This window comes from Falco rusticolus, chromosome 1 (genome assembly GCF_015220075.1).
Source record: "Falco rusticolus isolate bFalRus1 chromosome 1, bFalRus1.pri, whole genome shotgun sequence".
Classification (NCBI taxonomy): Eukaryota; Metazoa; Chordata; class Aves; order Falconiformes; family Falconidae; genus Falco; species Falco rusticolus.
The window spans coordinates 113,816,033-113,841,844 of NC_051187.1; the positions used below are offsets into that span (position 1 = coordinate 113,816,033).

The 25,812-nt window shown below is 38.9% G+C and overlaps 1 protein-coding gene across 1 annotated transcript in view; it reads right to left on the minus strand.

The window, feature by feature from the left end:
- Positions 1-589: 589 nt before the first annotated feature.
- LOC119152153 (ubiquitin carboxyl-terminal hydrolase 38-like) overlaps positions 590-25,812 on the minus strand; it is a 33,975-nt gene continuing 8,752 nt past the window's right edge. The window contains exons 5-10 of the mRNA XM_037396990.1: positions 23,504-23,662; positions 22,216-22,409; positions 21,569-21,662; positions 20,644-20,750; positions 18,141-19,491; positions 590-10,645 (exon numbers count right to left, since the gene is read on the minus strand). Coding sequence (XP_037252887.1) covers positions 10,484-10,645; positions 18,141-19,491; positions 20,644-20,750; positions 21,569-21,662; positions 22,216-22,409; positions 23,504-23,662 — 2,067 coding nt within the window. The 3' untranslated portion in view covers positions 590-10,483. The remainder of the gene's footprint in view (positions 10,646-18,140; positions 19,492-20,643; positions 20,751-21,568; positions 21,663-22,215; positions 22,410-23,503; positions 23,663-25,812) is intronic.

Here is a 25,812-nt window from a genome sequence, read left to right on the forward strand (position 1 = left end):
CAGTCAGCCACTTATGCTGACAGTCATGGCACCAGCTGCTCAGAGATGATGATCAGCTTCCACATTAAAGGCCTTCATTTCGCTATTCAATGCAAAGGAGAGACTGGAGCATCGCTGCAGCTCCAAACTGTGGGTAAATGTTAGTTTAGCACTTCCTGTGGACTCCTGCTTCCCCCCTCAAGCTATTTATAGTAGTGCTTCAGCCATGCACCGATTTAGAGAGAAATCCCAGTCCCAATCCCAGCCCAGTGCTCCATAGCACAAAATTATAAAGCAACACTTAAACTAATAGGAATATCAATTTTAAGATAGCAGTGTCATTAGTGCTCTCTACTGGATAAACACATAATTACTCCCAAATTAATATAGGGACCTCAGTAACAAAGTGGTGTAAACCCACCTGTATTTAATTTATAGTACTTGGACTATATTTACAAAAACTTATGCTACTCAAAGCAAGTTAAAACTTTACATCAAGATGCAACAAGGATGTATTAGAAGTCCTTGAGAACAAAACACAGCTGAAGTTGCAACTCATCATGATATGTGAAGCTCATTTAAAAAAACAGGCAAGACTGTACAAGAATACTTGAGTCAGGGTCATTTTAATCAGAAATATGCCTCCACATTCTTCACACACTATATCTTACATGCACAGATTAACTTATAGCTAACAACCGCGAAATTCAATTTCAGAAATTCCTCTGCCCTCAAAAGTAATAATGCATTTGCAAGTCACACAATTTTCTTCACCGTTCTTCATACCTTGCAAGTACAGGGCAAGCTTCTACTCAGCGGTCAGACTTAAATGGTGTCACTTAGTTCACTGTGATTTCTAGGTGAAGAAAACGGAAATAACATTTCCCTAACACCCTCCCCCTGCCATCACCACCAATGCCTATAGCTCCACCTGAATGGGAAGAGCTGTAATTTACCATTTCCTCCAGCCAACACTGAATCACCAAGCCCTACCACCAGCAGAATGGTTGTACTGCCCTGTAGTTGAGCATTATCTTAAAGGTCTTTTCCAACCTACATGATTCTATGAGTATTCAAAGCCGAACAGAAAAAATGATTTGGCATTGAAGTGTTGATGGTTCAAGCACCTGCAGCCACAATCCTTGCACAAAAATGTGTAGTGATTGGCCTTTGTGAGAACCTCTTAATAACGCAATTCCCTACAAATACCTGAAGCACACCTACCACCACACTACTTCCTTCTGCCAGTTCTTAAAGTGTTGAAGAAACACAGAACTGTAACCGCAACTTGCCTAAATTTTTACATGCAAAACAGAGGCTTTACATAAAGTCACGTTAGGTTATGTAGATACAACAGTTCACTTAAATTTTTTATCCCATGTTTGATACATTTAGGAATTAAGTTTATCACAGTAGCATTTAAAAGCTAACCAAGAAAGAAACGCTATGATGCACAGCCCTGTACCAACATGCATGCAGTGTAGAAGACACAGTCTGTGACCTGGAGAAGCAAGCAGGGTCCACAAGGCAGCTTGCAAGGGACATGAGGAGGGAAAACACCACAACACTGATGAAGCCACAGCAGGAAACTTTTCTTAAGTATCATGGTAATTTATTCCACCGACGTTGTTTAGGGGAGAATAAGATAAAAGAAAGAGTTGCCGGATGGACAAGGCAGAACTGGTAAACCCCACAACTAAACACAGAGCTGTTGGAAAAGCTGTCCAAATGACAATTTCCCCTGCTCAGCAATACCGTGGTTTCTCTTACCCAGGGAGTCTCTGGCTGTGTCCCCCTCAGTTCTTCAAGAAGGCACTTAAAGTAGGTGGGGAGTAAAGTGAATAATCTTGCTGGGTCCCAGTGAACTGAAGAACATCTATCCTAAAAAATCCTGGGTTGAGGAAGTCTTAGGGATGAGGCCATCTATAACCTAAAATAAGATACCTATCACATCAGATTGGACTAATTTTTATCATACGCACCCACCCAACCCTTTTCATATAATTGTTATATATCCTTTAAAGAAGTGGGGAGAGTATTCAAGTATAAGACTTACTTGGAAAAAATAACTATTTCCACAGGAGATTAAGTTAAAAAGACAAAAACGAAAATATTTACTTTTGTCCAAAAAAATTTTGCTTGAATACAATGCAGACAGATAGGAGGCTGGACATTAGTTTAGTTCAAATAATGAAAACACAAATAGGTCACAATACCTTGACCTAATGATTGCTATACTTTTTCCCTTTTTTTTTTAATGTATATATAACATGTGAAGTTAGTAAGGTTTTGCTTAAACATCTTCTCTTTGGTCTCAAAAGTGTAGGAAATCCACAGCTTTGCATACCCACACTCTGAAGCTCTTGCGCAAGTTTCTTTCCAGCTTCTCCCTCCCCTTTTTTAAAACCCTCTGATTGTTTTCCTTTTATCAAATCCTCTTCAAAGCTGAGCATTCGCACCTGTTCCCAAAAAATGAGCTAGGGAATGTCAAAGAGTTGCTGCTCTATAGTTCATCCTGTTTTCTCGCACTCATCACACCCTTAGCACAAAAGGGGACCAAGTAAGATGGAGATGCTTTGAGTTTAAAAGCAGCCTTGTCAAATAAGCAGTTGAAAACTTACTCATCACTTGAAGTTTCTCCCAACTTGTGGCACACACTACGCATTCACAATTGGAGAAGAAATACTGACCACAACGTACAAACTCCGTATTAGATTTGCTCCTGGAAAATGGGAAGTTTCAGAAAGAAACTCTGCTCCTCCACACCTGCGACGAAAAGAAATGTTCTTCATCTATGACTCCACTGAAGTCTGTGGTCTATGAACAGAGGGTGCATTTCAGGCCTAGTGTATTAACATGGCAGTCTTTCCATACGTGCCTTCCTATCTTAACACACCCCGTGAAAGCATTGCCGCAGAGGTACTCTTGTAGGCTACCATGCAAGATCACACTGACACTACCTAGAATCCCATTCCAGGCACTGATCCTTCTTCTGCAGAATGGTTAGTAACAGCTTTTAAGATATCAGCTACTTGAGGCCTGTTTGCTTTCTATTCCAGATTCATACTGTGCATTATCCTCACACATGCCTTCATTCACATCAATCCCCAAATGCAAAATACAGCAGACAAATCCAAATGAAGTCATTCACCTAGATGCTTGTTTATACTGCAGCCAATTCTGTTCCCCAATGAATTCTGCGTAGCTGCTGTTTTCATGGCCTCATCAGTAGGAAACACCCCTTGCAGTCCTGGGATTTTAAAGCACAGCAGAGAACTAGCAGCTCCTACTGGAACCAAAGCTTTTTTTTTTTTTTTTTTAAATTATTATTAGGTCCTTTATTATGTTAAAGCTTGATCTGTCCTGTATGTTGGCAGTTAGCAAGTTCAAGTTACTGAAAGCAAAATTCAAACAGCACAGGTCAAGAAAGCAAAATTCAAACAGCTCAGGTCAAGAATAATTCTTCAATTAGCCTGAATAAGTCTTGGATGAAGGGGAGATACCCACGATTTTATCCTCACAGGCAGTGCCCAGCTTAATCCTGACACCACATAAAGGCAGCTGTTTCTAATGCCAGAGGGAGGTGTGGGCAGCCAGCTAGAGGAGACTCAACTTCAAACTACACATTCTAAGGGCAACCTAAACCTTTCCCTTCCCTCTCACAAAATTCACCATCCAGGAATAATTTACAGATTATTAACTGGGCTGTTAATTGTTTGAGTTTCCTAGGTATGCTTGTAGTCCAGAAAACAACCAAACCTAAAAACCTCCCTCCTTTCAACTTGTAGTTTGGGGAAACTTAAGGAGAAATACACAGAAGTTGAAAACAACCTTCAAGAACCTTGTCTTTATTTACAGGAGGCCTGAATGTGTGTGTGCCATAGCTTCCAGGTTCATTGAGAACTGCTGCATTTTAACCAAAGATGATGTTCTTTATTAATTCAACAAGTGCAAGGTCATTTCATCTTCTTTGAAGATTTAAGTAGCACCAGTTGAGAAGACAACTCAAATGAAACACCACTGCAACTGAAATAACACAAGAAATCCAGCTACTGCCTATACTTGATTCTCCAGATCTAGTTGGCCCATTAAGTCAGAGCAGAGAAGTCCTATTTTCCATGGTTTTGTGTGAGATCCTTTTTCAAGCTCACTTCTACAACTCAAAAAAAAAAACCCAAACCCAAAAAACCAAAACAAGAAACAAACCTCCACCACTGTTATATTTTACTAGAACATCTGTCTTTCAACTTAAGTCAAACACACAAAAGCTTCAGTACTTTCAAACACATTGTGAGGCATTTAAAAATAAAATTTTGACTTTATGCAGCCCAACACATGTACAGTAAAACATGCATTTGACCCATCCATTTTTAAAAACAGATATGAAATAATATTAAATACTTATGCCAGTTTACAAGATTTGAAGAACAGGCATACTGTCAAAAATATTTCATCTGTATTTCAGTAGAACAAACACCCTGAAAGTACAGCAAGAAAATGAAGTAAGTTTCTTTTCAGGAACTGAGCACTAAATACTGTAATTTTTTAGAGAAAACTTGAGAAAGGGCGAGTCAGCTGAAAAACGGTACTAACCTTTAAAGCCAAGTACTAACACATTCCTGTGTTTGGCAAGGGATATGCCCTCCCCTCAGAACTAGAATGGCTTTGCATCTCTGCAAACCACTTAAGGCTGACTTTTTTTTTTTTGTTGTCATTTAATGAATTCTGTAGGAAAACAAATGGTGAAACAGTTCCCAGCCCTTGCATCACATTTTGTAAGATGTCAGAATAAACACAGATCCAAAACATGGTCATGCAGGATGAAGTAATGACAGTCTATTCACTGAGTAAAATAATTATTATGAACATGTCAGTTCTGATACCTGTTCCCATCAAGTTAAAACTCTTTTCAAGACTACAGCCCAGAGAAGTAGTCTCCGAAGTGAGACACATGCACCCCAAGGGGTGTGTAAAACAATCCATTTGGGTGCAAGAAGAAAGTATTTTTCATACCATTAATAATCAAAGTTTCAAATAATTTTAAAATACTGTTTATATCATGTTTCTTTCATACGTTTTCAATATCTACACTTGCATATGTACATAATATATTAGGACAGTAGTGCATATATAATTTAAGTGAATAAATATATATAGATTGGATGCACACAGTTTTTACTGATAGGGGGTGTGCAATCAACAAAGTTTGGAGACCACTGGCCTAGAGGATGCTGTATGATACTACAGCTGCTAGCCCAGTCACACATCCTGTTGCTGAATTGATTTTTTAATGTCAATCTGAAATACTCTCCTCAGCAGCATATTTTCAATATACCTACTGAGGTCCCCGTGTCCCCCCCTCAAATTTCCCACACTAATATAATGGAAATTTTAGAAGCATTAGGCTTGGATAACAGGGCATTGTTGACAGTACCCTCTGAAGGAATACAGCAGATAACAGGTGAAATTATTGAAACACACGCAACTTCTAAATCAGATCAGCGCCATCCTTTCTTTTTTGCAGTCTGGTAGTCTCATTTTAGTCCTGCGCCAGCACTTCTTCACCTCCCCCCTGCCCCTCCTTCCCACGCACTAACTCCAAGTGCAACCACCTGACCTCTTTGTGCTGCTTGCCACAGGGGCCAGTCTATCAGTGCTGCCAGGGGTCCCCGAGTTACCCACTGGGCTTGGAGATGTGGCTGAGTTAAGGACTGTGCCGCACTTGAGCTAGCACCTGCCCAGTGGGGCTGGCTGCTACACCTCAGACTCCTCTTGCGGCCCCCACTGCAGAGACACACACTGAGGCAGCACCCCAGGCTGGTTGCCTCTGGCCACCCACAGATGCAGAAGACAGTCAAGGTCCCAAATGGCCACCCAGGCAAGGCACAGTTCACAGGTGGCAGCTGTTGTTCCCAGTTAGTGTCTGGGGAAGCCAGCCAGCAAGTGTCCCAGCATTTCAGTGCATGTGGTACCATGCTGTTTACCAAGGCAGCAGTGGCAGGTTGTGCATTTTGACATGCCTATTCCAGCACTTTTTCTTCCAGAATGGGTAATATTTTTAGGAATCAGTTGTAAAAGGAAGACGACTTGTATCCTGAATCCACGTACCTGCCTGGAATCCAGCAGACTTAAAAAAAAAAAAATCCTTCTGTTTTAAATAAGAAAGCAGCATATTATTTAAAAACATTCATCTCTGCTTCACTGGTTAGTTTGTATGTTTTCCCTTTGATCTGGATGCTTTCATTCAAGCAAAAGCAAGACTCACACTGAATGAGGGGATGCATGTGCATTTAAAAGAACCAGAAAGCATATGTGGTAAGCCAGTGCTGCACTACACATCACAGCTAGCATGCTGATCACAGCCAGAGCTCAACTCACAGGCCTAGTCTCTTTAACCGACTTGCTGAAACAGAGATACTCACTAGTTCTTAAGTCCATGCAGAACATAGTGCTGTACACAAGCCAGTGTCACGCAACTTTCAGTTCTCAACTGTTGTACTGGACGCAACACTTGGGTGATTTAAGAGCTTATTATTCATAGCGATGAATTCCGATTAAGGTAGATCTATGATGAGTGGCTGTAGGGAATATGGAAGTTTTTAAGATAGTCTGCTCTATCTCATTTAGACTATAGATCATTTGCTCACCCATTGAAGAAGTCCAATAATTTACATTTGATTACAGCCTACTGAGGATATCAGGTGCTACAACCCATTACACCCCATAGGTGTATGGGGTGACAAGGGAATCGCCCTTCCGACAGAAAACAAGCACATTTCTTTGGATCACAAGTCTTCCTAGCTTCCACTTCACGTCACTTCGTAATTTTTATGCCTTACCCTCCTAAATCAGAAACCAACACCACCCAAAACTGAGCAGTCAACCTTTGTTGTTATGTCATAGTTTAGTATTCCCTTCATTTACACTTCAATCTTTGAGGCTTAAAAACAAAACTGGCAATGCACCAAGATGGGAAGCCCAACAGAACAGCAAAACTCTAGGGAGGGACTGGAAAGGACCTCTGGTTTATCAAGTCTAGTTGCCTACTATTCAGACATCACTTTGCATTTCATTTCTTTCATAGATATACTTGGCTCTTCCTTCAAAGCTGGTCTCTGCCTGGGAGGCTATTCTAGAATTAGTTCTAGTTAATTGGGAACCTTGTTTGTAATCTAAATCTTATTTACGGAAAGTTTATGCCCAGTTGCTTTTGTTCTAACATTCCTCTAGCTCACAGAGCTTCTGCCCTTTGCCTGTCATTTACACAAAAAAATAGTAGTATTCTGATTCCATAAACAACCTTACTGCTACAGATATTTTTTTTTTAAAAAAAAAAGCTTACCCAGGAAATTAAACTTCCAGAGCATGCAGAAGATAAAACATTTAACTTTCCAGAGTACGGGACAAGCGGCGAGGGTGGGGAAGGAAGGAAAAAGACCCTAGCCAGAAGGTGTGATGGGTTTAGTTATCCAAAGAAGCCTTTTCTCTCCTTGTCCTAGATAAATGGGCTTGTAGACATTGGAATCACTTGTTACAGGGGTGACATTCACAGCAAGCCACGGTCATGCTCCACATGAGAAAAACGTACAAAATAAGCTGTATGGAAGAAAGTTAATAGACCTCCACTAACTATTAAAACAAAGACCAAAACACAATCTGTCATGATAAAAAGAAATACAATTGTAGAAGATATATCATCCTTGAGTTTGGTACAATAGTGTATCCTCCATGAAAAGAAACAACAAAACCCCTAAGCTTCAGAAACAGTATTAACATATTTTGTATCTTTCCACTGATCCAAGTTAAAAAATCAAGAATGGAGCCAAAAAGGTCAATAAACAAACCATCCAACATTCATTCACAGGCTACAGAAATTGAAGTACCCTATGTACATTATTCGCTCATATTATGTCCAGAAGATAGAAGCATGCAACACCATTAGTGTAAACAATGATAAAATGTATACCATTTAGGGTATGAACTACTTCTCCACTTTCACTAGTTCTATTGAAACCTTCCAAGTTAGGTATCAATAGGCCTACGATGGTTGTCGGGTCAGCAGACTTGCAAATAGGTATTCTGAATGTTAAAGTCTATTTGTAAAACCCAAAATAACCGCATCAATAGAAGTCAACAAGGGGAAAGAAAGAAGGTTATTTTCAGTTTGAGGCGTACCATCATTTTATACTTAAGGAGATCCAATCCTACTGGCATTACTCTCATACAAAACTTCCATATTTAGCACAGGCAAAAAGCAGAAAGCCATCTAAGAGCTCATGAAATAAAGTACAATAGGTATACAAAACTCATACTGCACATTATTTTTAGGTAGGCTACATGATTTGGTTTTTTACTGTGAGAATGTAAAACCAAAACTGATCTTTACAAAATTATTATTTAATAGAGTAAAAACACTTGCCCCTGCTTCTACTTACTAGTGTTTTAAAATGAACAACAGATTGATAGAAAGACAAAATACTCCCATTGTAATGGAAACAGCAGACAGCTTTTTAGTGTGTCCTCATGATTTGGGAGACAAAAGCCAAATTTACCTGTCATACAAACCATTTTAAAACCAGAGCTAACTGGCAGAGAAGCCTGAAAGGAAATAAAAACCCCATTAGACTGAAAGTTACAGCATTTCAAGATGAAGCGAGCTTCCAGGAAAGCCTTGTCCAAGCACAACGAAATGAGAACTTTCCTCACACTAGTCTCATAACATTCCATATTTCCACAGCTGAACTCCTGGTTCAGAGACCTACAACTGAGATCGCAACGAAAAGCGTAGGTCAAAGCCAAGGTACTACAGTCAAAACAAAGCTTGGAAACTACTGGAAAATGAAAGTCTAGCTTTCTGGAGCAGTAGCGTACTAACCTATAGCAGAGCAAATAGCACAGTTTTAGTGATAATATAAAAATAGCTTGCAAGCTAAGTTACCTTTCAGACTAAACTCCATATATATGATATCATATGAACAAGGTTTAATTTTCTCAACTTACTTAAAAGTTTTGTAAAGGCATTTTTAACGAAATTTGTTTATTTTGTACAGTTAAGCTAACACCTGCCAGGTCTGCATGCTTTTTAAAGATGCACTTTGTCACCTAGTAGAATATAAAAACACACTAAAAGAGTGCAGAATTTTGTAAAAATACTTTAAATAGACTTACACTTCACTATAAGATTATTCAAGTTAAAAATCAATCATCAGATTCAACAGTGTAGCTCCTTTACTTCTGTTATCCTCATTGCACATCAAAAAAAAGTTGCTCTTTCTGCCAAGACTTAAAGAGTGGATCCCCAACCTCTGCTGGCCTAACAAGCAAGAAAACACCACTCCATAGACAGGATCATTTTGGTCTTCTGCAGACAGTTAAAACCTGAACTCACCAGAAATTTCTCTGTACAAATAAAATCAGAAGGCAAAATTTCAAGGGACTCTTAGAAGCATAGAACCTCAGCAAGAATCAACACAAGTAACCTCTCTGTGATTTCACACACATAGCTCAGTATTTATGACCAGATCTTCTTAGCAATGCAGGCCACAAAAGTCAGAGGACTAGGCATAGAATTTTTTTTTTTTTAATCAAAAAATAACGGGCAACGCACTTACTGCGTTTCAAACCACCAGATTTTTACTTCTGGAAATCTAATAGCTGTCTATAAGTGTACTGATTTCTAATACTCACCAAAAAAAATAATTGACTGACACATTTTTCTCCTTTTCTGCAGCCTCGGAAATTTTGTTTTAGGTTACAGTACTGCAAGGCACATACAGAATCTCTTCCTTTCCCATACACAGCAGATATATTCCCTGAAATAATTTTAAAATCCTCAAAACAATTAGAAATGCTACAAAGTTAACAATTCCTATTTAAAAACATTGTTCCTACAGAACATGCACTTTTTTGGAAAACAACTTAGCAAATATTTATAAATTATTTTTTCTTCTTTACATTTAGACTGGAAACATATTGAATATTTAACCTGGAAAGTACTGTATCATGTCACATTTAAGTTATTGCCTTCATTATAAATTGCATCATCTCCGGAAATACATAAAGGTACTGGATTTGAAAATAAGGTGAGTGAGAGACTATGTATGCAGTTTAGCCCATCTGAAAGGATTTCCACATAAAGGAATACTGCCAGAGTAAAAAAAGAACTTTCTTCGTTCAGTGGATGAGGACAATAGAAACTGATGTAAGTGCATTTGTTCAGTTGAATGCAGTGTCATTTGCATCTACTTAAAAAACTACTTCATTTTCTGTCTTTTGGGCAAGCACATCTTACTATAAAAGCAACTGAATTTTTAAGAGGTAGTTTTTTTTCCATTATGCGCTTATTTATTTCAAATAAAACATAACCAAAAAACCCCCAACATTTGCTTTTGAACAAGGATCAAGTCTCAAAACTTGGTACAATATCTGACAAAGTTCAATATTTAGTTGTCCTCAGCAGTACTGGGCTGCTTTGGAACCAGTGTATTCCAGGTTGTCTTCATAGTCAAAAGACTAATCTACCAACAGTACTGAACCCACCCCCTCCTCCTCCACCTGTCGGTCCACAACTTCCCGGGGGGTCGTTGTCATCAAATCCATTGGGTCGGAAAGAGCAGGAGGCTGAGGCGGCTTGAAGTGCTTGTGTTCGAGCACTAAGCTCTTGCTCCTGAAATGGAAGAATAAAGACTATTAGAAAACCCAATGAAAAACTAAAACTAACCTAAAGTCCTTGAAGCAGCTTATTTCTAGTAAATTTTGAAACATCTTTTAAAGCAACATCACTAACTTCTGGGCTCGTAAGTCTGAATGGCTCTGCTGAACTTCAAAATGAACATCCACAGCCAATCCGAGATGTACAATTTCACTGTATGTCAGCAAGTATATGTGAATCATAATTAAAACCATTTAAGTTTATGCTAAAGTCTTATTTTTTGGCAACATGGGATGTTACTAAAGAATTAGGCTGCTGACCAAAAGCTATCAAAACATTAGGTTTCGATAGATGTTTCACAAGACTTTTCATGCTAGTAATTTTAATATGCCCTTTGTTTTGGTTGCCAAATAGAAAGACCATTAAATCAATGTTAATTATTTAAAAGACACTTTTATTCCACTCAGTCAACTGCATAGAGTCACAACGTATTCAGATAAAAGGCAAAAAAAAAAAGGACAACCTATTTAGTTTCCATTTAGCACAGCTTTTTAACTTCCAAGTGTTATTGCTATGCTAACTGTTTTAACATCAGTTAAGTCCCATGAACTCTCAAGCACTCCATAAAAATCAGAGTCAGCTGCTGGAAAAAGTACCTGCACAAGTAGCAGGAACAAGAAAGCATAGCCTCCTGCCAGCTGCTTTTTCAACTGAATGCCCCTGTGGCTTCAGACATCTAACAGGAAGAGCACTGGCTTTTCCCCCTCATTAGAGATATCATATGCTATTTTGTCTCTGGCCAACTAGTTTCATAAACCTCGCAGCGATTTCTTGTCTTTAGTATCCCTTCCTTCACATCTGTCAAGAGCTTCAGAAATTGAGGGTGGGAAGAACAGGTGTTGGGCTCTGGAAGAGCAGCAAGAAAAAAAGACAACAGAACTGCACAAGCTTTATTTCTCTAGGAAACAAAATGAAAGTATTCAGGTGTTAAGGCTCATACTGATAGCCTCCTTCACATGACACTTCATCACTACATACCTCCCTAAAGGCAACGGGAGGAAATTTTACCAGGGTTTTAGCAATTACATGGTTCACCTTGAATTGTTCCTTTTTTTCTGTCTCCTGGTGAAAGCAAGGAACAGAGCCGAGAACCTGGAAGACTGTTCGTATTATACTACCATGAAAGCACTCAACTTGGTCTTGTCCATGTACTTTCACAGGTGCTAATAATAGTACTTGTGGGTTTAAATTACTCTGCCCTCTTAGAAAAACAGAGCCTAAGTTTAAAACTATTTTATAGTACTAAGGACTGAAATGCATACTTGTTTTCAAAATGATATCAAAGATATTTGAAGAACACTGTCTACACAGATATGCTGCCCATATTCCTGAAAGACAGTGTTATCTCCAGCAGTATGTGGTCTCTTCTGTATCTGCTAACTATAAGACACATAAAACTAAGTAAATTTACTAAGAACAACAGGGGAATATGAAGAACTCACTTCTAGTACCAGAAATCAACATGGAAGTTTGATTAAAATAGCAGGCCTCGTATAAATAGTCTGTTTAGTTGAAAAACTACACTGCAGAACTGTTTAGCTTAGAACAGAATTTATTCTCAAAACTAAACTGTACCTCGGCTGGTTTTTTTTGTTTGGTTGGGTTTTTTTAAATTGCACTAAATGAAAATATGGAAGTTGTAGACAAAAAGTACACTAGAGTCTTGCAGCTAAGAATTTTGTCAGATTTAGCTAGAAACATGATTTATTTCAATTTCCCTTACTAAGTTACTGGATAGTATGGGGCCTCGGCATAGCTCTGCAGCTAAATTAAGTGTCTTCTATTAGGTACCTTTCACAACACCATTAGCAACTGGGCAATTGTTCTGCTGTCACTAGGCTTCCTTGCAGGGAGGGGACAAAGAGAAGCACTACTATGAACAGCAACAACATAGTATCTTGCACATGACTTGTGTGCAAGGGATGACTCCCAGGTCTGGAGCAATGCACCACATTCAGTACAGAGTGTAAATGAACTGCAAGCACAGCTTTTGTCAACCACTTGGAAATACTGTTCACAAGCAGCCACAGCGCAGTGAGAACAGGATAAACCTCAGCTATGATCTTAGCTTCACTGCTATTATGTACTTGTCTATAGTGAATGGAAGGTATCTATACATACACATGCATGAGAGATATGAAGCAGTGATCAAATTATCAGTTCTTAATGTTTCTTGACAGAGCACAAGTATTGAAAACACACATTGTCTTCAATGCTAAAAGTGAAATTATGTAGCACTTTAACATCATTCATGCTTTATGCCTGTTGAGTAGTTTCAGTAGTTTGTGCTAACTAAGCACATTTCTTGCTTCTCTCAAGGCATATATTGACTTGATTAATATGAACTTACATTAAGTTGTTCTAGTATAGCATACAGAGCTGGCATTTTTGAAATAAGTACTCCTGTTTCTAAAAAGATGTTCAATGGTTTCAGGCTGATTATGTTTACCCCAACAAATACTAAATCAGGTAAGTAAAACTTGATAGTCAATACAGTTCTCTGAACTAAGAATTATGCAGAGCTACCCCCTCTGCTTTCCACGTTCCCAAAACAGGATTTTTAATTTGTTTTAACTGGAGTGGAAACTACCCACATTGCTTTTGTTATTTAAAGCAAAAATATTTTAGTTGACCATGTGGTAAACCGGTATGCAATAGTAAAACAAAAGCAATAAGCAATAAGAGTGTTTCTTCTAAAAAGTAAAGGCTTTCTCAAGACAGAAAAGTATATCCTTAATTTAGCAGAAAAATAACTACTTTAGAACTCTGAACAATAATGAAATGAGACTTCTCAAAAATATGACTTAATTCAGTGAATTGCAATATTAGTGTTAATTTGAGAAAAACAGTAACTGAGTATTTCTACATTTAAACTGAGAAAAGGACATGATCTCAACAACTCTCAGATTAGCTGAGCACTACAAAGAAAGCCAATACTGAAGAATCCAAAACTGAAAGGTGGGTAAAAGATCCTGTATTTTAAAAAAACCCAAACAACTAAATCCCAAACAAAACCCATATACCTGGAAAAATCTTCTCAATTTTGAGAAGACCATTTTTATTTAATTATAAAGGAAAAAGTTTTCAAGGAACTACTAACTTTGCTTTCACTTGTAAAGCTAGAAAAGAAAAGGATTACTTTATGTAACTTCAGGTACAGGTTTTATAGAGAAAGCTTTAGTATGGAAGATTACCAAAAAGCAATTTTTGCATATATGCACTAAATGACTAACTTTTATAAAATCACATTGACTTTTCACTTGTTCTAGACATACAGAAGTATTCAAAAAGCTTAAAGTAATTAACTTCTCTGCATACTCCTGAAATTGCATCAAAATGATCTTGAAAATGTTAATTCACAGAAACATATTTAAGAATAACTTCATTATTTAACTTTTTTTTCCCCCAATATCCTAATACTGTTGCTTGTTCCATATGGCTAAAGCATCTCTTCAAATCTGAAAAAAGCCTCTGTTATACATACTCAGGTAATCACGTATCCACATGAAACGCGACTGCAAGCATTGGATTCAACAGGAAAATATGCAAATAATAACTACTAGGGTTTATATTCTATGTGGATGACACTGTTCCTCCTCTAAATGTTGGACTCTATAAAAAAAGGTTACATTACCACCGTAGTAGAAATAGTACTTTTCTTCAGGCTGTGTTCTTAAAATGGATTCTCCCTACCCCGATCCCCCTTACTCTGTCACCTAGATGCTGCTATAATTATAATCCTAAAATAAAAAATAATCTGTCTTAGAGTTTGAAATTTCACAACTAAAAGATCCACATATCAACGGAAGTCACAGCAATTCTGACTGAAAACGTGACATTATCTTAGAGGCAAGTCTATACTCAGGGTGGCAGAAAACACCCTCCTTGCCCACCACACCTTCCCAGTTGCTTGTGTATGGCCAGCACTGGGTTCTGGATGTGGGATTTCAGTCACTGGATGACGTACATGACCATCTGTCTACACCAGAGGTGCTGTCAAGGTCAGGAAGGCCTTGTCATGTCGTGACCAACTCCACATGGAAGAAAAGAGAGGCTATAGCTGTAGGTGACTCCTTTCTGAGGGAAGAGGGTCCCGTATGCTGGACAGACCCTCCCCTCAGAGAAGCCTGCTGCCTCCCGGGGGCCTGGGTTAAGGACCACCAGGAAGCTTCCAGCCTGGAACAGTCCTCAGACTATTTACCCATTGCTGCTCTTCCACGTGGGTGGCCATGAAGCTGCAGCGCATAGTCCAAGGGCAATCAGAAGAGACTTCAGGGCCCTGGGACGGTTGGTAAAGGAATCTGGAGCACAGATTATTTTCCCCTCTCTACTTCCAGTTGTGGGTGGTGACACTGGGAGTCGGATGGACCCAGTCTACTAATACATGGCTCCATAGCTCGTGTCACTGCCACTTTTGGATCCTTTAGTAACAGGATGGCCTACATGGCACCAGGCCTGCTGGTGTCAGGTGGGCCTCACCTTTCTCCAAGGGGGAAAGGGTCTTTGCTCACAAGCTAGCAGGGCTCACTGACAGAGCTTTAAACCAGACCTGAAGGGGGAGGGGGATAATATCAGGCTCACCCATGGACAAGCTGTGGGATGAGACACCAAGGTTAGAGGGGCAGGGTGCCAGTGAGGGCCCTCAGCCCGTTTCTGTGAGACATGCTGGCTACCCTGCAGCACACTTCAGGTCTTACCAAGATGAGCCAGGGGGTCCTGAGGTAACAGGAGACAAGGAGGCAACACCAATGAAATTCCTCAAAGGAGCTAAGAAGGTGACATGGCCAACAGCACAGGTGAAGTGCCCCTACACCAATGCACACAGTGTAGGCAACAGACAGGAGGAGCTGGAAGCCACTGTGCTGCTAGAAAGCTACCACCCAGCTGCCATTACAGAAACTCGGTGAGGTGAATCCCATGACTGGAGTGCAGCTATTGATGGCTACAGGCTGTTCCGAAGGGACAGGCGAGGAAGGTGGGGCAGAGGGGTATGTAAAGAAATGAAGGCTGTCTGAGGAACAGCCACGAGCAGGTTGAAAGCCTATGGTTAAGAATTAGAGACAGCGGCAACGAAGGGAACTTTGTGGTTGGTGTCTATTACAGGCCGCCCGATCAAGGGGAGCCTATTGATGAAGCCTCCTTACTCCAGCTACAGGAGGCATCGCGCTCGCAGGCTCGTCCTGCTGGGGACTTCAACCACGCCAACATCTGCTGGAAAAGTGGCATGGCGAGCTGTAGGCAATCCAGGAGACTCCTGGAATGCACTCAGGATAACTTCTTAAGCCGGGTAACAGAGACCCTACCAGAGGGAACATGATACCTGTTGTTCACCAACACAAGTGACCTAATCTGAGACACTAAGACTGGAGGCAGCCTGGGCTGCCGTGATCATGCACAGGTAGAAGAATTCACAGTCCTGAGAGACATGGGTCAGGCAAACAGTGAAGTCAGGACCTTGAATTTATGAAAGCAAAATTCCAGCTCTTCAAGGAGTTAATCAATAGGACCCCTATTTTTAGAACTTTGAGGGAAAATGCCCTCAGGGACAAGGGAGCAGAACAGAGCTGGTGGATCTGCTCTGAGGGAACTGGCTGATGTACTTGCCAAGCCACTCTCCATGACATTTGAAAAGTCACAGCAGTCAGGTGAAGTGCATGGTGACTGGAAAAAGGGAAACACTGTACCCATTTTTAAGCTCTAGAAGTAGGCCCATGTGAATCATATGAGGTTCAACAAGGCCAAGTGCAAGGTCCTACACATGGGTTAGGGCAAACCCCAGGTATCAATACAGGCTGGGGGATGAAGAGGTGGAGAGCAACCCTGCAGAAAAGGATTTGAGGGTATTGGTGGATGAAAAGCTGCACATGAGCCTGCAGTGTGCTCACAGCCCAGAAAGCCAACCGTATCCTGGGCTGCGCCAAAAGAAGCATGGCCAGCAGGTCAATGGCCCTGACTCTGCCCTCCACTCTGGTCAGACCTCACCTAGAGTCCTGTGTCCAGTTCTGGAAAGACAAGGACCTGTTAGAGCAGGTGCAGAGGAGAGCCACAAAAATAATCAGAGGAATGGAAAACCTCTCCTCTAAGGAAAAGCTGAGCGTTGGGGTTGTTCAGCCTGGAGAAGAGAAGGCTCTGGGGAGACTTCATTGCGGCCTTCTAGTACTTGAAGAGTACTTTTATAAGGAAGATGGGGACAAACTTTTTAGCAGCGCCTGTTGCGATAGGGCAAGGGGTAGCCGTTTTAAACTAAAAGAGAGTAGATTTAGACTACATGTAAGGAAAAAATTTTTTACAATGAGGGTGGAGAAACAGCAGAACAGGTTGCCCAGAGAGGTGGTAGATACTCCATCCCTGGAAATTTTCAAGGTCAGGCTGCGCAGGCCTTTGAGCAGTCTGATCTAGTTGAAGATGTCGCTCCTTACTGTAGGGGTTTTGGACTGGATAACTTTTACACATCCCTTCCAACCCAAATTATGATTCTATCATATGAGACTGTTGCTAAAGAACCTATGTTTTGTGCTACTCTGTCAAATCAAGAGGAGAGATGGCGTATGAACAGAGATGGTTAGGACACATGCTTTAACCTCACAGTCAGAAAATAGCTGCAGAGTTGCAATTTAAACTCTCAGTTCTCTTGTTTATGTTTGTAAAACACCTGCACCTATAACAACAGATTTTCCACAGTGAGATTTAGCTGACCTTTTCTAACTGAATTTACCTAGTTTTTCTAATTTAAGTCTGCCTAGAACTCTTTCAGGAACAGTTTAACACATCAAAGAGCACAGAGTAAAACACAGTTTTACTGTTACACCATTCAAACATCGCAGCAATGCTCAAAGCTAAACATACTGAAACATGGAGAACAGTGGCTTTTTTGTAACAGCAATTGAAGATGCTACTACAGCTAGGTGAGGTTGTTGGAGCACAGAGAAAGTGCAACTGGCAGTGCTGGTCCCACAGAAGGTGGCAGAAAAGGCAAGAAAAGGAAAGTGGAATCTAGTCACTAACATCTGGTCTCCATTTCAGTGGTACTAGCATTTGGGTAAGCACAGTTGTATAAATAAAACTGCACTCCAAATGAAAATGTGCTAGTAAGAACACTGCTAACAAGTTTTTAAGTATGCTTTAGCTACTCTTGTGATTTATTAAAGGCAATGAAAATTACAACTGTTGAAAAGACTCTCCTGCAAAGAATTACTAGTGGTTAAACAACTTATGCAAGCATGTCTTCTAAAAAAAAATTAAACTGCAATGAGTTTAAGCCATTTTCCTTGATGCTTTCCATCTAATGGTGACAACTTTACTATGAAACCTGTCCAGCAGTATCAATACGGAAGCAAGATTGGTGATTTATAAGGATAATAGAATATTTAAAAGCTAACTTTTTCTTTCTTTTAGACTGCCTCTTGTGAGTTTTAAGAAGATCACTCTTCATATACAATTTCCATCTTACCTGCAAGTACAGTTTGTTATCTTTCGTAATTGCATCCATGAGGTCTTTTTGTAGGGGAGGGTCTCCATTTACCCAGAGTCCATTTGCTGAATTGGTGTTGAAGCCACAGGTGCTATTTTGTTTTTTGTAAAACAGAACATAAGCAGTGTCCTTTGGAAATCTACTGGTAATTTTCTGGACTGACTGAAATGAGGTAAATGTCACTCTGCTGTCATTGAACAGAAACCATTCTTTTGGCATCTCAGCATCCAGCTCATTTTCTACAACAGTACAAGGACTCTCCTCTGTCAACAACTTATCCTGAGGAGAGACTAAAGAAAGAGCTGTAGACTGGTGGCAGAGTCCTGAAGGCCCTGACCCAGTAACATTTCTAGCATATGAGTAATAATGTCCACTTTCAGAGGATACACCAGAATGCACCACCACAGAGCTTAACGTGTAGGGCACCAGTTGTGGGCAGGTCACTTCATCAGCACCTGAGGGCTTCAGTTTTTTAGCAAGATTTTCTCCAGTATCAGAAATCTCAACACCAACAGACCAACCTCCAGAAACTACAGCTAAAGCGGATGTTGCTCTTTTGACTGGCAGTTCTAAAACAAGTGGCAGAGACACATTGTCCAAGATTTTGCGCCTTATATGACACTTTGGATCATATGAAAATCTCAAAAGAGTGAGAATGAGGTATTCAGGTTCCTCAATGATTTGCATAGTTTTCTCAGCATTCTGTAGAGAGGCACACTTTTCACAATAATACTTATTGTCTCCACTGAGGATCTCAGGTGCCAGAAAATAATTCAGTAAGTCTGTAACTGACAAGGTGTTTTTACCTACTAGTGTCTGAGACATATCCCTATTATCTTGAACTTTGTTGAGTTCAGAATTTGTCGTATTCTCAGAGTTTGGCTCAGTAGAAAAATCTTTCATGGTTCCTTCATTTATTATTGTGTCACATCCACCATTTACTTCCAAATTATTGAGGGGTGTTTCTCCAGCAGGACTAGTTGCTAAAGTATTAGTTTGCACCATATAGTCGTCTTCCACTTCAGAATGTTCCATACATTTTGGGCCAACATTATCCAATGATGTTGGAGGACAGAAAGCCAGAGAGAGATCTGTGAAAGCTTCTTCCTTTTGAGACATACTTTTGCAGTTCAAACAGCATATAGTAGTCTTCAATTTTCCTCCAAACATTTTCTCTATCAGAGTTCTTTCCTCACTTCCCATACAAAGTGCTTCAGCAAATACCTGTGCTTTATGGACAGCTTCTTGTGTCTGGGACTCTTCATTCATTATACTTTCAGAAGTCTTTGCTGAAGACAATGCTTTCAAGGTTCTCTCTTCTTCATGCAGCCTGAAGACAAAGAAAAATAAATCCAAGTAGCTGTGCTATTTTCCAAATATCGCTGCACTATTACAGACTTTTTTCTCCAGTTATGCCAAAAAAATATAGTTAATACGGTTAAATATTATGTTTAATATATAGTACACATATAGTAAAATATGGTTAAGCGGCTAGAAGTGTCTTACATTTAAAAAGCTATTTGTTATTTTTTATATAAGCAAGCTGAACCATCCAACAGATCAGTACTATCCAAAACAGAGTATGAGAAAAACACAAATGCATTTAATGTGGGTTTCATTATATGTAACAGAACACAATGGATATACTGAGAGAACTGGAAAGTATTTAAAGAAAACAAACAACATTTTTGTTATTTACCATTACATTATCTTAATAAATCAGTTTACCAGTTGACTGGTTCTGTATGTCAGACTTTCTTAAGAGAACAAGTAGCTATTTATCTAGTGCCAGACTATTTCCAAAGAAAAGGTCAGGATTTTGTAGCCAAGAAAGTTAAGAAACTACAAGAAAAAACAAACCAAAAAAGAAACCCAAGATAGGGGAGGTAAAAAACACCACAACAACAGAAAAACCCCAACAGTACTTCACTATTGAGCTAATCTTCTCCCGAAATGAATGTGTCATAAAGCAATACTGCTTAAGCCACATCTCATCAAGCCAAAATAAGAGGGCTACTAATAAACCTAGGTATTTTTATCCTGTTCCACAGTTAATTTGCTCGTTTATTAAACTGGTTATAAGTGCATGTACACCTCTCCATGACTTCTGACCTGTATGAAATATAGCTGTCTCCACCAACATGAAATTCCAGATGCACGACTAAACTGCTTTCAGCAACCACGTGGATTTTACAATGGGACCACGACTAACACCCAAGTTTAGATTTGTAAAAATGGAACACTACTATCACTATAACCTGCTTTAAATAACATGCATACAAGATGGTACCCAGATTTACCACAGATTAAATCCATGATGCAGAGTGTTTCATAGACGATATAGAAAACCAGAGACAGCCAGGAATGAGGCCCAAAATTCCTGGCCCTCACACATGCAGTGGAACTGTTAGATGGCCACTCCTAATAGTTCAATATTGTGATAAGGGTAGATTCATTCCCATTAACGGCACAATAACTGTACCTGTCTAGTAGGAATCTGAGATATTCTGAGCAATCCTGCTGGGATCGAGGAGTGAACCACGGTGGTCTGGAAGCCTCAAAGAAAATTCTAGGAGCATACGCCTCCCTCTGTGTAGGAGAGGGACAGACAAGAATTACTTAAAAAACTCTTTATATTACTGTGATATTGACCACTGAACTTTGGACTACATTATCCTAGAGGAACTCTATGAAACACATGGTGCACAAACTTTTAGAACAATTAATCATAGGACAAAAAATAATTTTGTAGTAATCACCTCTAGTACAAAGATAAAAGTAGCAGATCCTGCAAGCAAATACAAAAAGTGTAGTGAGTGTCAACCAGCTGTGTAATACCAGTTACTGATCTTGCTGGCAAGCTTAAAAAAAGCTTTCTTTCTTCAGAAAAACACCAGTATTTCCTAAGTACCAGTTTATTGTTGAAGGTGATTCAGCCTCATCCCCTTCACAAGTTTATTTTTATTTATCAAAGAGAACAGAAGTGTCTTATGGCTTTCTACCACTAACAAAATATTGTTAACAATAATGATCAGAATTTGACTTACAATAAAATTTAGTGTAAAAATCACTGCAGAAAACCACAGTTTATCACAGAAAGTTATGTTAAGTCAGCTTGTATAACAAGTAAATTCTTAGATTTTTTCATTTTGGCTTCTCAAAGAAAACATGTTACTATCCATTTATAGAAACAACACAATGCCAAGATGTTCCACTTATGAAATATACATTTCTTTAAGTCCATTCACACCATGTGAACATTTGGAGGCAGACTCATTCCCCTACAAATCTATCACACTTACATTTTTAATATACTCAAGAGGACTCCCATGACATCATGTTTGTTCCTAAATTTTGTTATATAGATCCAGGCTTAAAAAAAGAACAGATGAAATGAACTGACATACCTGGGTATGGGCCAAAAATGCAAAAAGATGCTGTAATTTTCTCATTAGTGAATTACACCCATTTAGATTCAGAGACAAAACATGTCTTCTGAAACTGAAAAAAAATAGATTACATTAGTTTCCTTGCTAGATGTCTAACAACAATACAGTTACCATTTCAGCTCAGAAAATTCTTCAATTTGAAAGAAAGCAAAGCATGTAACACTTCCCTTCAATACCTGGATTCTGCTCGAGCGGAGATGCCAAATTATTGTACAGTAGGAACGAACACTGCAAAAAGCCCATTTGTTTAAACATTTAAATGTTTAAGAATGGGCTAGAGACAGTAAAAAAAAATTTTAATAGCTTCCAGATTATAACAAAAGTACTACCGTAAACTCTTACAATACCAAAGGGATCAAGGACTGAGGAAAAAGGGACTTATCTTTTGAGATTAGACAGAAGGATCAGAATCTTTAACAACTAAAATTGCAGTTTCACAGAGCTGGACTTTCAACAAAGCAACCAGTAACCAAGTGCAAAGAAACCCACCCAGCTCTAGTAAACTGAGACACCCCAGGACACATCAATAATCTGCGAAAAGCAAGAATGCAACAATAGTTGCATTTGTTTATTTGCAATGAAAAGAGCTGTTGAAATGGACTTACTCCGTAGCCATAAAAAGTGCCTGAATAACACTGTTCATGTAGCAAGTGTTTCCTAGATTAATTAGGCCTGTCTTCCCAGTTTCAGATTTTCCAGAAAGTCTAGATAAACAAGATGGCAAAGAACTGGATTGAGAAGTCCAAGCACTCTGGCTGAGAATTAACTTAATCTTCTCTTCAGTGGGTTTGGGCATATCCTAAGAGAGAAACATTTAACACACTTAATAGGTTTTTGTAGTAGGTCCTTCCATTCAACATTCTTACATCTTTGCTCGTTCCCATATTCTCCTTCAGGGTCTTGCTAGCCTTGATAGCCTAGAAGATACACACCACACACACCACCCCATCCCCCTTCTTCAAAGCTTTCTTTATTCAGTTCTTAAATAGCAAGAATAAGGGGCTAGTGGTCACTTTTGACCTGTACATTCACAGAATCCTTTCTGCCACAAAAAACTACCTTTCATATTTCAAGCTTTAATAGAACCCTAACGCATCCTCTATTCTGCTAGAAATACATAACTGCTCTGTCAAATCAAAATGTAAGAATGGAAGAATAAACTCCAGAATACTTGGAATTAAGCTGACAAGGGCTTTTAAAGCATCAAAACATTTAACACTGCTATAAAATTAGGCAGTAATACCCAGTGACTTTTTGTGGTTTTTCTTTGGTTTTGTTTTATGTTTTCAACGTTTTTTTGGTTTAGGGTGTTGGCTGTTTTAAAATTTATTTTTAAGTGCATTATGCACTTAAGTATTTATCTACAGAAAGCTAAATTTTGCTTTGAAACAGCACTGGCCAGCACCCTTTACCCACACAGGCATGCAATACTGACCGCAGTATTAAGATGTTATGCTTAACAATGGTCTCCTGGAGCTAGCCAAAGATTAACACCATGCCAAGTACTCCTCAGAACCTACTGCTCTTCAATACTATTAGTGCTCTGAACTTTTATTTGAAGAGTTAGTTTCTAGCTTGGGCTGAAATGAAATGCCTTGAATAAACCTCACAAAAGTATATTAATAGGTATGTGAGGCTTAAGAAATCACATTTTACTTTTAACAAAGGATCTAACTTCAAGCTTTTCTTAAAGCCTGCTGTAATTTTATCATGGACAGCGAGGACAATTTCTCTAGCGTATTCCAAATGCAGTTAAGAGTTGACATTAAATTATGTGGCTACCTCCTTTCTCCTAGCAGAAGTTCTAAAGATTTTAGATCTATGGGGTTATAGCTTTCATATTGAAAGGAACGAAACAAAAAACTTTCCACCCGCTTAATATTCCTAATATACCTTAACAGCTTCCAGAATGGGTTCATAGAGCTCTGGAAATCCTGAATAATGATACATCATGCAATGTATCAACTCAGTCAACTGCATCAGAAAGGCAGTACTGGAAGGTAAGCCATCTCTTTTGAAGGAATGAACCAAACCAACCACATGTGGGACAATCTGAATGGGAAAAAAACAAAAAAGGGTGTTAACTGCATTTTTCCAGTTGTTTTTGTTGTTCTACAAACAACTTTATTGTTTCAGACATGCCAAGTGACAGGGGACCTTTTGTTCTTAAACAACAAGTGGCTGAGAAACAAACATGCATTATCCTTTACCCATGACAATTTTGAAACAGACCAATTAATTATCCAATGCTCTTTAGCTCACATATCAAGTTTTGGAACTTCATGGATATAGAAAATGCACATTAAGATTTTAACCAGTCAAGCTACCAAAGTACTCACCTTATTAAGGATATTAACAGCAAACATTTTACTTTTTGCCACCACTAACAGTGCAGTATCCTGTTTAATTTTATAGATACAGTTTTTAAAACAAATCTCTCCATTTTCCTTAAGCAGAGTAAGATGCTTGCGATCTGAACGCAATGAATACAGCCGTGGTATTTCAGTTGACAAGATGGAAACTGGCTCACAGCTCCACCTAGCGAGGGAGCTAGGCTCAAGAAGCCAAGACAGTAATTTACTAATAAGCTAAAAAAAGCTTACCACAGATATGGTAATTTATGTGAGGATTAGTTCAGGTTCATTACCATTTGAAATTGGGTACAAATCTGAAGTGTTAACTCCACCTCCTTCCCCTTCTTCAGCGCAGCTCTGTGTGTATTTTTTAAATTGATGAGACTTCTTTTAGTATTAGTCTTAAAACCTCAAGTAGAAAGTTACTTCAATGCAGTCCCGAAGAGTAGGGACTTCTCACTGTGAACGGAAGTATTTTAGATACTTCTGTCTGTTTCCAAGTTATCAAATGGCTTAACTGTGAAAAAGTGGATGGACTCATCATAAATTAGCTTACATATGTGTGATAGTAAAGACAGGAAATGCAGAACAAAATAATATAGCTATCATAATTTTAGTGAAGTATACCAATTACAGGAATTAATATACTTTTAAAACACCAAAGTAAAAGGGGCCAGGTGCAAAATACTCATTTGCCAGCTCTTCAGATATCTGTTGTTCTCTAAGTATAAGGAATATTTTTTACATCTCAGAGGAACAAACCCTACTCTTTCTGTAAGCAAGGTATCCACAGTTTAAAAATGAAACACAGAGATTAAGTGTTCAATGTACTACCAAGTGAACAGCGAAAGTTGCAATGAAAAATTTCTTTCTTTCACTTTATAAATGTGGGTACACTGCAGTAAGAAACTATTGAGCTCCAAGAACTGAATTTATATAAGTAGATCTAAGATACAATAATTTTGCACAGACAAGCACATGGGTAAGAACAGAAAAAGTACAATTTCTCAACCTGCAAGCCCAAGTTCTTACTTACTGCTGCATAATACTGAAAGTTACACTTTGAATACATACAGAAGTATTGCTTCTGGCTTGAGGCCAAATTAAAATTTTATGTATCAGCAGATTTTAAAATTCTGTAGTACACATCATGATAAACTCTGCACCTATACTATATAAGTGCAAGACAGTGTTCTATATATATATAAAAAGTAATTTATGCTAACTATGTTCAAGCATAGGGAAGGGGAACATAAGCTCAGGTGCATTGCAAAAATAATGTGTATTATCAATGTGCATTTAAGCCTTCAGAAACATTTATTATAAAAAAGTAAACAAGTAGTTTAAGTCCGGGAAAATATTATCGGATACTAAATGACAGCAGCAGCTGAAAAAATGATAGTGAAGAATGTTTAAAATGGAGGGAAAATGGACACGAAGTACTGCATGCAACCCATGGCAGGAATTTTCCATCCGAAAGCAAACAACTATTTCTAGAGTAAGACATCTCATACTTTACATTTTTTTCATGACAGTTTTGTCTCAGGAACAAAGGAGAACAGCAAGACAGTAAATATACAAAATATTTGTGTTTAAGCCTATTCAAAGCTACTTTGCTCTTTCAAACTAATTTCTACCCTAGGCCAATATTAAGGCAGCAAAGCGAGGAGAAACTTCAGACTTCTATCACTAAAAAACAGCGTAACAGCCATAAGGCAATTACTCTTGACACTAATCAAAGGGTTTGTGACCCTTTCAGGCCCAAGAACCCTGGGGAGAGCTTAGAGAAACAGTGTGCCAGGCTGTTACTTACTATGGTTCAGTCTGAAAGATGTGTATTTCACTTAA